Source organism: Morchella importuna (genome assembly GCF_003444635.1).
Source record: "Morchella importuna strain M04M26 chromosome Unknown Morimp01GS064, whole genome shotgun sequence".
In the NCBI taxonomy this organism is placed as follows: Eukaryota; Fungi; Ascomycota; class Pezizomycetes; order Pezizales; family Morchellaceae; genus Morchella; species Morchella importuna.
The window spans coordinates 60,535-72,176 of NW_025763460.1; the positions used below are offsets into that span (position 1 = coordinate 60,535).

The window sequence follows — 11,642 nt, forward strand, 5'->3', positions numbered from 1 at the left end:
TAACTGCCAGATATAATAATAATACAGTAGATACAGACAACGGGAATGTTCCACCAAATGAGGGGTGACATTTATTAAGGGTTAGATTTATCTCTTATAGTTATCGGACCATGATCCGATCTTTGGACTGGATGCCTGATTTGTAGCACAAGACAGCGAGCGACACACGAGATCACTCGACCCACCCCAGTTCGTCTCACATTTAATTCTTCGCTGGCCGTTGGAACTGCCTACGAGCGATACATTGTACGATAGCTATATACTCATTCCCCCAACGATCTCCCTTGTCCGCACTACTCCTCCGCCTTCAGATACCCCTCATCATCAAACAGCCCCTATATCTCGCCAGCTCCGCTAGCGTCTCCAGCGCAAACATTTGCCAGTACTTCCCATATTTCCTGTACGCATCGAAATACGTCGCAAAATTCCTCCCCCTCCTGACCTTCGCGTCATAATTCGATGTGTTATGCAGCACCGGTACGTGGGGGTTGGCGCTGGTGGTGGCTTTGAGCTCGGCCCGGAGAGTGTGGATTATGGAGTGGAGAGCGGCGACATCGGCCGGTTCGCCAATAATAGCCGAGCTTTGTAGATACAATGTACCTACAGAAGGGCCAACCCACACCCCTACATCATAGCAACCATGAAACCCGGGAGAATCAGAATCGATAGTCCCTCTGGATACGTTATAGCAGATTTATTTCAACTTGGTAGAGGAGTTAAGAACGGATACAAAGTTCCTATCGTGATGAATTGTGGACAAATAGAGACTTTGCGCTGGATGAATCCAGCTTCCCTGTAGCCTGGCATTATATGGATTTTCGTTGATCTGGGGTGGTCAAAAATGGAGCCAGATGTTGCTTGCCACTGATTGGCGTTACCCAGTTTTTGGTGAGAGAGAAAATTCAACCTCAAAGTAAATAATTCTTTTCTACAACTAATACCTTAGCTAAATTGTTGAGGATTTAATAGAAGGTGTAGTTGCATTTGAATTTTATCATAAAAGAATCTTCATAAAAAGAAGGCCACCATTTAGTCATTCTACAAAGGATAGGAGGAGTGGAGGTCTAATTTCGCGATTAGCCCTCTCTGGGAGTCAAATGCAAGGCTGGATCTATAATTCCTTGGCTAATTAATGCCAAGTGTGTCAAAAAGGACCCCGCATCCCTCAGCGCAAAGTCTCAAGTCTTGGCATATGGCACTTATGTAGGTACAGCGCCGGACAGTCAAAATCAACCCTCATGATCTTTTCAAGCCAGAAACTAGTCCTAATCGGGTAATAATAATCATCGAATCATCCCAATAGGGTAAGAATTATCCCAATTAATGTGGCCGCCTTGGCATAAAGCTATTAAAGTTATTATTTCACACCTACATTTTTTCGGGCAGATTGCACCAAATGTTTGAGAGGTCATAGTGCAGCCAGTTCTTAAGTATTTTAAATCCCCTTTCATGGGGATGTTTACAACCATGATTAGACCCATTTTACAAAGAACATTATTTTTGGACAAATGTTGCGTTGTTGAAAGTCGATGGGGTGAAGGGGAGTCGGTGGTTGCTCTGGCTGGCTGGTTTTGGCTGTCTGACACCGTACATACTCGGGTCATCCTGCTCGGATCTTACCTGTGCTAGTGCTCACATACACTAGTGGCTTCCTTGGCTATAATTCTTGGCAACTCGAATTGCAATTCTTGGTAACTCTAATCTTTTCGTTCGTGCCCGACTTTCACACTACATGTAATTAAGCGAGAAATAGCGCCGTACTAATCGATGAATTAACCATGATCGGTAATGTAACGCTGCCATAAAAGGGAAATTTCACTAAAGATGACAAACCGTGACATTGGTGGAAAGAATCCTCCACGGAGTCAGGGTTAGGTTCACTAAAGAAATAATTACCTTAACAGGTAAATCCCAACTACCCTGAAAAGGAACGAAGGGATAGTAATTCCGGGCAACTTGATGATTTATCTAGAACTGCTAATTCGGACCTTCTTCTGACGCAGCAGAATCAGACTCATCACCCCCTCCAGACATGCAAGATTCCGAATCAGAGTCATCATCTTTTCCAGACATGCAAGATTCCGAATCAGAGTCATCATCTTTTCCAGACATGCAAGATTCCGAATCAGAGTCATCATCTTCCCAAGACGTGCAATATTCCAAATCCGAGGGAATCTCCACCCCATGCTTTTCCAAAAGCTCTATCATCTCCCAACTGCTCTCCCAATACGCCAGCCCAATTGCTGCACAACGTGTCCAGAACGTGGGGTTGTAGTTAGCGTCCGCACCAGCTCCAGCAACATTGTGACAATCACTACATCCCGCTGCATGACTGCGACCGTAAGCGGGGGCCATTCTACAATCCCATCGACCGCCCTGTTGGGGTCAACGCCATGCGCCAGGAGAAGGCGGACTATTTCGGGGGAAGTTTTGCGGATTGCCTGTTTGAGAAGGATGGCATCAAGATTACTCCAGTCTCTGGAGCTAGCGGGGTGGAGGAGGAGGCAACGTTCGAGCGTGTTGGGCCGATTGTTCTGCGCTGAGGGGCGAGCAGAGCACGAATGACGTGGCAGGTGCGGGCAATGCCGCTCTGCGCGTGGTTAAGGAGTTGGAAATGATGTAGATGAGCTCAGCAGGTAGTGACAAAAGCGGACAGGGTGGTGAGGATGACATGGTCGTTGGACGGATGATATATCTGGTTAAATGAAGCTCTGAGGTGTGTTTGTGGTTTGGATGCGTGCGGCGGCCCCTCACCCGTCGTCCCTACCGCTCTTCAATCTCTGTGCAGCTATGTAGATGTAACACCATCACCAATATCAATATAAAGTGCATAAAGGGTAACTTCGTGTGGTTACGTATGTAACCTCGAGGCATAAGCGAGAGGACAAAGTGTAACAAGCGGGTCATCACATAGCTACATGTATGTAGTCACTGTGTAACGAACAACTCCTAGACATAGACAATACACTCTGCGTTATCGACATTTACATCGACCTCTCATCTTTCCTTCTTACATAGTATTGGACGGCACGTAGCCATAGTACACTCTTCACCACCCCAAAGGCCGTAGTAATGCTAGGTATTGCGGTAGCAGAATTACTTGTTACTTTTTCCGTTTTCCTTTATTATTAATCATGTTCTACTTGTACTTTTTCCCTTCTCTTTTACTTTTTTAGTGTATACATATACTGCGAGGACCTATAGTAGGACCTGTAATTCGGTCAGAATCTAACATGAGGGTAAAAACCATGTGTGAAATCGATCTGAGTAAACTTTATAAGATATATCAGGACCGTGCATACATGTATTCATACATGCAGTACCTGAACTTGACTGGGATGAAATGTCGTTCGCGGTTGCTTGTCAATCTACGGCTTAATGGGAGGCGTAATCAGAACTACTCACACCACCACACACCTCGCATGGAATACTTGGAACAGAAATGGTCTAAGAGGTAAGTTTGGCAGCGGTGTTTAGGGGCATCTGGAAGTCGTGAATCAGAATCTCAGCGGCACCAACAGATAGACGACGGGACCAATTTATGTCAACTTTATAATGCTTGGTAACTTGAACTGCAATTCCTTTTAACTCTAATATGTAGCAATTCCTAGTAACTTGGTGGTTTCTCTCGAACTGCTAATTCTGACCATCTTCTGCCGGAGCAGAATCAGACTAATCATCTTCTCCAGACGTGCAAGATTCTGAATCAGACTCGGAAGATTCTGAGAACAAGGGAATCTCCGCCCCATACTTCACCAGAAGCTCTCCAATCTCCATATTGTCGTCTAGGTACGCCTGTAAAATCGCTGATCTCATTGCGAAGTGCCCGGGATGGTATCTAGCGTCCGCTCCGGCCTCCAACAACATTGTGACAATCGGTACGTGCTGCTGCCTGACTGCGGTCGTAAGAGGAGGCCTTCCTTGCTCTCTCATCTCCTTGGTCGTCCCGTTGGGGTCAACGCCGCGCGCCAGGAGCAGGCGGACGGCGTCGGGGGAAGTATTGCAGATTGCCTCATTGAGAAGGTAGGCATCAACATTACTCCAGTCTTTGGGGGGTCTTTGGGGTGAGCGTCGCGGTAAAGGAGGACACGTTCGAGCGTGTAGGGCCGGTTTTTCTGCGCTGCCCAGAGGGGGCGCTTGTACCAGGTGGAGAGGAAGGTTTGGTCGAGTTTAGAGGCGAGTGCAGCGTGGATGGCGTGGCAGGTGCGGGCAAAGAATGCTGCCCGGCGGACGGTTAAGAAGTCGGAGATGAGGTAAATGATCTCCGGAGGTACTGACAATAGCGGGGAGGGTTCGGCCATGGTCGTTGGACGGATGATTTATCTGGTTAACTGAAGCTCTGAGGTTTGTCGATGCTTGTAGTGGCTGGCTGCTCACTCCCGATCCTCGGTCTCTGTGCAACGCGGTGACTAATATTGTATATGACAGGGCAGGTGCTAGATAGAGAGATGTCAAGACGACTTTCTACAATTGTAACGATTGATAATTTGTGATTATCTACCTTGGCTTTCTATCTATAGCCGTCAAAACCTTTTCATCAAGTTACTAGAGAACGTTCTAGAAACTGAAATATTGCAAGCCACTCCCCAAAAAGTCAAGGAACTATAATCCGCCACTCCTAAAAAGAACAAAGAAAATTATCTTGCATGAACTGGCCGGAAGAGATGACAAAGAAAAATCTAATGGAAAAACTGTTTTTCCGAAGAATAAAGATGGGAAAATCAATAAAGAAAAAATCAATAATCGGAAGGGTAGATGAGTCAACCTTTCCCGATGGGAACCCTGTTCCAGCAGTATATACATGTAGTTATACTCAGTCGTTAATTGAAAAGTCGATATCCGACTACTTAATTAACGCGCGAGTATGTTCAAGCCTCCTCTTTACACCGCCACCACACTCCTCGCCCCATACGCCACAGCAGTGCTATTGCACTAGCGGAATTACTTGTTACTTTTTCCGTTTCCTTTTCCGTTTCCGTTATTATTAATAATGTATGTAGGAACTAGTTTTTCCCTCTCCTTTTACGTTTTTAGCCTACTTGGCATGTAGTATTATTATATAGAGGTCCTTTTCTGGCACAAATCAAAAGGATGAGTGTACTTTTAGGATTTAGAAGCCCCACTATCTCTACATCCTCTACCTCCTACCCCGCCCGCATAGCCATCCTCCCACCCGATCTCCGCTTACTAACGCTCGCGACCGCTTCTAGCAGCATTGTCGCAATGTCCGCCTGGCGGGAGTCAGAGGCAGAAAAGAGGGGGTGAAGTACAGGTAGTCGGGTTTTGCGTTACGTGGGCGCTTCCGTTCAAGACCGCTTTGACGAGGATGACGTCTAAGTTGTCGGTGGTGACCAGGGTGGGGTGCCATGGCGGTGGGGAATATGGATGTGGGAATGTGAGGAGTGGTGTGGAGGCGGGCATCAGAAATTAAAATGAGGTTGAAATGGTTGGGACTGGTCTAAAAAATGGCTTTGGACTAGACTAGAGCATTTTTAAACAATCGCAAGTCTGACCGGACTGGACTAAACTATGACATCGGTCCGGCCAAGGCCGACCCCGGCCAAAAGTTGGTAACGAAAACCATTTATTTATGTTTTAAAGCTTGTTCTAGTCCAATGTTTCTTAAACTGACTTTCTTTCTGCTAAACTAGCTTGATATTGTCGGTGAGAAAGGGCTTTCTGGGTGTGGCATATATTACCAGGTGGACCGGTTCATTTTTAGACATGGACTGGACCGACCATTTAGTGGACCGGTCCAGACCTTATAACTTGCGGACCATTTCAACCTCTTGAAGTTAACGTTGAAGTTGAAGTCGAACAGTAACAATAAGTAGCAGTAACAGTAACAGTAATCTTAGTAGGACAGCGATATGGTTCCCTCCTCAAGCTCACCCATCGATCAATGACCTAATACTAAACCCAGGACTAGATATTAACCAATTTCTAGGATTGGGCAATATTTTAAGAATTTGTGTTAAAAGATTAGGCTCCAGTACGTGATTGTGGATGAGGAAGGCTCTTCACCGACTTTCACCCCGCATTTGAAAACACATTTTCACGCCGAAGGGATGCACACGTTATCGATACTACTTTTCGATTCTCCAAATGCAGTTTGAAGCTTAATCCACAGGGCCCTGAAGATACGTGGTACATATGAAATAGAGCGTCACATATTGAACCCCTCTGTGATACATGATATGGCGTTCGAAAGCACGTCTTCAGCACTCTGCCTCCTGGGTGGCGCTCTCTTGTTCCTTGTAGTACATGATAAAGGGCAAAGGTCCATGTGGTCTTCATCGAAAGGCGCAAAGACCCTTGCGCTACGTGAAATGATAATAGCCACTAATTCTCCTGTTAATATCTCATCTTATGCGATTATTTGAGTTTAATTGGCTACGAACCTACTATATGGTGCGCCTGGTTTACGGGGTGCGCCAAGCTAATATTGAACAAATTGGTTTTAGGGTTAATCGGCCATGTAAGCTCGTTCTCCCCCTGCAAAGCAGCATGGAAAGTAATGGTAAACAGATAGGACCTGCCTCTTTCGTCAATTCGAAAGATAACCCTTCCAAAGGCCCCAGTGGTACCTAACGGCATTCATGATTTCGTTAGTTCTTATACCATGATACAGACATCGCAATGGGTGGCAGCCAACCCGGGCATCACCCGGTAGCACCCGGCGGGTATGGGTTGGGTACGGCCTTTTTTCAACGGGTCGGGCCGGGTTTGGCCTATATTTTGACCCGGGTATACCCAGCTATTTCATGGGTGAGAAAAAGGCACTTCACAATTAAAAAAATTGATATATTTCAAATTTCCACTGTAGTAATTCCCAAATATCTCCGAAATTAGATGAAAGAAATAGTATAACCCCGGATTTATACCCATATAAGAGGCGGGTTTACCCGGGTAAAACACCCATGGGTTGGGCCGGGTTAAGTACAAATATTCTGGGGCCGGGTCGGGTTGGGTACAGACACTTTGAAGTTTGGAGTGTGGGAGAAAATGACTTGAGTGTGGTTTGAATATGTGACCTTGAGGGAGGATGTGTTTTGTAATGCGAAGAAGATACTATTGCGCCGCTAAAGTTCCAGCGACAGTGTGGGCGTTTGAGCGCTCTATATATACAGATATTCTAATACCACATGATCTCCTGGTTACATAATCCTTGTCTGAGTCCCCTGTTCCTTCTATGAGTCATCCCTTATACATGAGTAATTCCATACATAACCGATGTCGCAATGCCACATTTCTACACACTTTTGATACCCGGGTGTACCTATTGAGATGTCTGCCATGATATGTCCAGTGAAACGTTGTTGAATTACCATTGCAATCTTCAATAACAGTGTTTGCAGAGGTCGCTCGTGGATTGATTGTAACTTGTGGTTCAACTTGCCATCTGCCCTGAAAAGCCTCAACCAACTGTCGGAACATATGTTGCCCCGTTAAGTTCCGAATAGTAAGGGTAGCAGTAAATGGAGGCGCTCATGAAGTCATTTTTGAATATGGCCCGCTGAGTTGTAATTGAGATTGATGAGTTTTTGATTGTTGTCACAGCTGATGCTCTGCTTAAGAAATTCCATGGTGAAGGCATTGCTCTTTATAGTTGGGATATATGTAACAATTTCTTTCCTAGCTAGCTGACAAAACAAACTGGTAATCTCCCGTTCTGCGCTCCCCGATGGTACAAAAACTATCGCAAACCTCTTTCATGCAAGGGGTTTGGAAATTAAAGTAAAGAGGATGCATATATCAGCTCATTACTTTCTTAGATGGTCATGTGGGGTCATATATATACTATGCATCGACGACCCAATTCCTTCCAAATGTGATACTAGATTTTACAACTGTATGTCTACGCATAGGTTGGGCTGGTAGGGAAAGTATGATGCATAAATCAGCTTGTGTTTTTCGTGAATACACTACAAGGTACATAAAAAGGAATGTATCTACATAGCATATTTATATTCAGCGATCTTTTGACGCATTCATTGAAAGAAATGTATAGTTGTTGTAGAACTGGGATGGCTGTGCTCCTAGTTTGTCCTGTGTCCATTGTATCCTCTATAGCTCTAGACGAATCAGCACGATGAATTTGGAACAGTATTGTACAACCTCTATATGTGCTGAGCCTCGGTTATATCACCCGATATCTACATGTAACGTATCACCAGCCGGGATGTCTCGTGTCTCGGGAGTTTCATAGAAGCATGGGCTGTGCGTGGCAACCCGCCGTGGGGTAGAGGTTTGCAGCCGGTGCCAACAACTGAGATTATTCGTCATACAGGTCTAGGCTCTGTGGGCTACCGGGGGACGCTGCCTATTGGGGTAGGTGGTAGCCGGCGGCGCGCCTATGACGCAAATGCTTCCTCAATTGGTCAACCTATTCATGGAACGTGGTAGGAGCAGGGCTGATATTCTGTGCATATGAATAGGAAATGTTTTATTACCGGACCGAGTTGTCAAATATATCCAGGAGCTGTCGTACTAAGAAATGGCCTGGAAGGTTCATATTCTGAGAGAGCTATTGTAGTCTTACTACATGTGAATCAGGACGTGAGCATGCTTTGGCAGAGATTTTGTATAGATATAGGCTACTGTCTCCGTCTATATTGGGGTTGGGTGAGAATGTCATTCAATCACGCAATATCACAGGGTGATACCTCGTGGGGGAATCGAGTGATTCTTCATGTTTTGGCAAATCTCAGCTTTGTCTACACTACGAGTTGGGGTTAAGCTGTGAAGTATGAAAGCTTGTTGGGGAGACAGTTGCTGCCGATCATGCTCTTCACTATGGTAGAAGAACTCAGCTGACTGGTCCTTATTTTCGATCTCTCGAAGGCGGGGAACTCGTGCAGCGGAAAGTATGGCATAGGTGCATAGGGGTCTCGAATGAAAGAGTATCATGGGGTGGGAGCACTTACATATGCAACACTTAGAATTGCCAGATATGAGAAGGTGGATCAGGCAGAAACATTTTACCTGCACCAGTTTGCTTTGGGTTTTGAGAGTCAAAGATCGCGTGATTCAAAAGGCTCTAGCACTATAATAAAGGAGATACATTGCCGAGGGTTCAAGGAATGGAGCATGTATCTCTGTGAGCCTATGGCCCTCTACCTACACCCTCGATCCAGCCCTTGATGGCCCCCCCGATCTCAAACCGTTTAAATCTCCCAGATTAAACATATAGATGAAATTGAATCTCCCGTGATCAGACCGCCAGGTAGTAGGCTCTTCTACCTCCATTTATAGTTTAACTAGCTTGGCGGTCCCAAGGGCGCCAATGAGGCCCAGTCTAAGACGGGCCGGGCCAGGCTGTGGGTTCTTTTTAGTAGGCTAGCGGGACGAGAGTTAAATCATGACCTGGGCCAAATGGGTACGGTCAGGCTCTTAGAAGTTCATATTATCATTATATCACCTTTCGAAGAATACTTTCAATGAATTTCGGAGAGTTCTATGCGTAATTTACTGTTACAGGTTGGAACAGTTTAACGCTGTTAAAAGTTATTTGGCTAAAGTGAATGAACGTCTTATATAGTCTGCGCGAACGACGCACATCGAGATCATATGGATCAGGGCCTCTATTTATAAACTAAGGACCGAGCTATTTATACTTGGCGAGGCCTTCAATTTGATAGCGTGGGCTGGGCGAGGCCGAACCTACTTTGAAGCCCAGGCTGACTCATTGGCGCTCCTCGGCCGCCACAGTGTCGACAAGTCAGAACCCGACCTGCTTGAGCAAAGCCTCTGCTCTTTTCTCCCAAGCTTGATGACAACTCAAAAATACAGGTCAGTGCCTTATCAATGCTGCGAGGAGATATAGGGGTGGAAAGGTAGCATTTCCTAGGTTGTGGGGCTAGATGTTAGCTGGCTAATAACTAGACGGTATCCTTGCGCAGCTGGGATAATAGGTTCTAAACCTCATTGAAAATAGCCCGGATATCTTCATCGCATACAATTTAGGAGGTTACATAACTACGTCCTTTACTAACAATATATGCTCATAAAATTAAGATCATCACAATAATCTATATATAACACCCCGTTGGAGTCTTAGTGCTCATCCAAGACCCTCCAGCCTGGCTCACTCAAGTTAAAATGTTGTGGAGATGGTCAAAATTACTGGGGGTAACTTCTCCATGGCTGTGAATTGGCGGCGGGCCCGGCACTCAATACGAGTGATAGCTCGTACAACGGTGGCAGGGGCCGCTTACAGGTGCCAGGGGTTAAGAGAACCAATAGATCAAGTGATGCAGGGAGATCTGTTGCTGTGTACCTGCTTTATCTACTCTAGAATATCCATCGTACTATCTTAATGCAATTAGAGCTTTATCCACCGTGCAATCTTTTGCATGACCGAATGGCCACGGGTCTTATTCCACTCAGAATGCCTTCCAAACGCTTGTAAGATTGTGTCTGTGTGGATTGTTACTGAAAGGTCCTCGTTGAATGAGCTGTTGGTGTATGATTCATTGTCTTGAATATATAGAGATGTCAAACTCTTAGCCCTGGGAGCATGTAGTCTGTTGCCCGAGATGTTGCCTGGTAAGACCATGTAAGGCTGGGTACACCTTCTTTCCTAGTTTTATACAAAGGACGGCAAAGCATAGCTCATATATTTATGATCACCATGACAAATGAAACTCTTAAAACCGAATTAAGGCCCAAAATAATAGGAGCTCTGGACCCAAGTTGTTCCTACACGCAAAGATGGTTTGGTAGGTAACTCTACAGCGTAAGTAAATCAATTAGTAAATGAAGACCTTAGTTCAATATGCCCCATTATTTGACACATTAAATAATGATTAAACACATTGCTAAAAAACAATAAAAACGCTGCTGGTAGTGGGGATCGAACTCAAGCAATTAAGGAACACTTGCTACATTATACCACTTACGCCACATAATACAGAATAATTAGAGGTTCATGCATAAATAACCGGAACATAGTGGAAATGTGCAAAGAAAATACTACTTTCATGCATTTTGAAAAATCACTCTGTAAATGCATCACTTGGGGTTGTAAATTAATCGCTTGTGTCATTTACCAACGGCGTCCCCAGTGAACGAATCAATTGATTCATTTGCCCTATTCGATTTGGTGGGTAATGCATCAATTGATTCATTTACATTGCTAGTAGAGTAATATAACAAGTTGAAGTTGAGTTTGTTAACTACCTTGATGTGATTAAATACAAACCTGAACTCAGTCGATTTGAGGGAAGCGAAGATGGCGGTTTGATGCGGATATAACATGTGACCCCATGTCTCGGTAGGTTGTACCCAACCCGTTCCATACAATTGGACCAGTTGGGTGGGGGGCTGGGCACAGCTTTGTTTGTGGCCTGTTTAGTCAGGTACAAGGCATTTATGCAAAGACATATACCTATGCCCCGTGTTTCTTCGTTTGCATCGCCTTACTTTGGTCAGAACTACAGCTTTTCAAATATTTACTTTCAGCGGATGTCGTGGGTCTCCATGGTGAGGGGCGAGGTATCGATGCGTTCTGAAAAAGGTTAGAGCGAAACATATGCAGCTTTTTTCCTGTGAGATTACCAGCTGTCTGGTCAGCATGGCGCGTAGACAAAGATCTCGAGCCCGTGCCGGATTGGGTGTTTGGGCGTGTTCCGCCTCGGTGT

General features: G+C 45.2%; 3 protein-coding genes across 3 annotated transcripts; all 3 read right to left on the bottom strand.

Annotated features, from left to right (window-relative positions):
• Positions 1–1,977: 1,977 nt before the first annotated feature.
• Positions 1,978–2,355, bottom strand: LAJ45_11326 (uncharacterized protein; the record flags this gene model as incomplete). Its single annotated transcript, XM_046120835.1, has 1 exon — positions 1,978–2,355. One exon carries the CDS (start codon positions 2,353–2,355, stop codon positions 1,978–1,980), a length of 378 nt encoding a protein of 125 aa, XP_045965969.1.
• A 1,317-nt stretch (positions 2,356–3,672) lies between these two features.
• Positions 3,673–4,301, bottom strand: LAJ45_11327 (uncharacterized protein; the record flags this gene model as incomplete). The annotated part of the gene is made up of 2 exons (XM_046120836.1): positions 3,673–4,046; positions 4,091–4,301. The coding sequence occupies 2 exons, from the start codon at positions 4,299–4,301 to the stop codon at positions 3,673–3,675; spliced, it is 585 nt and encodes a 194-aa protein (XP_045965970.1).
• A 1,865-nt stretch (positions 4,302–6,166) lies between these two features.
• LAJ45_11328 (uncharacterized protein) lies at positions 6,167–6,597 on the bottom strand (the record flags this gene model as incomplete). The annotated part of the gene is made up of 2 exons (XM_046120837.1): positions 6,167–6,342; positions 6,402–6,597. The coding sequence occupies 2 exons, from the start codon at positions 6,595–6,597 to the stop codon at positions 6,167–6,169; spliced, it is 372 nt and encodes a 123-aa protein (XP_045965971.1).
• Positions 6,598–11,642: the final 5,045 nt, after the last annotated feature.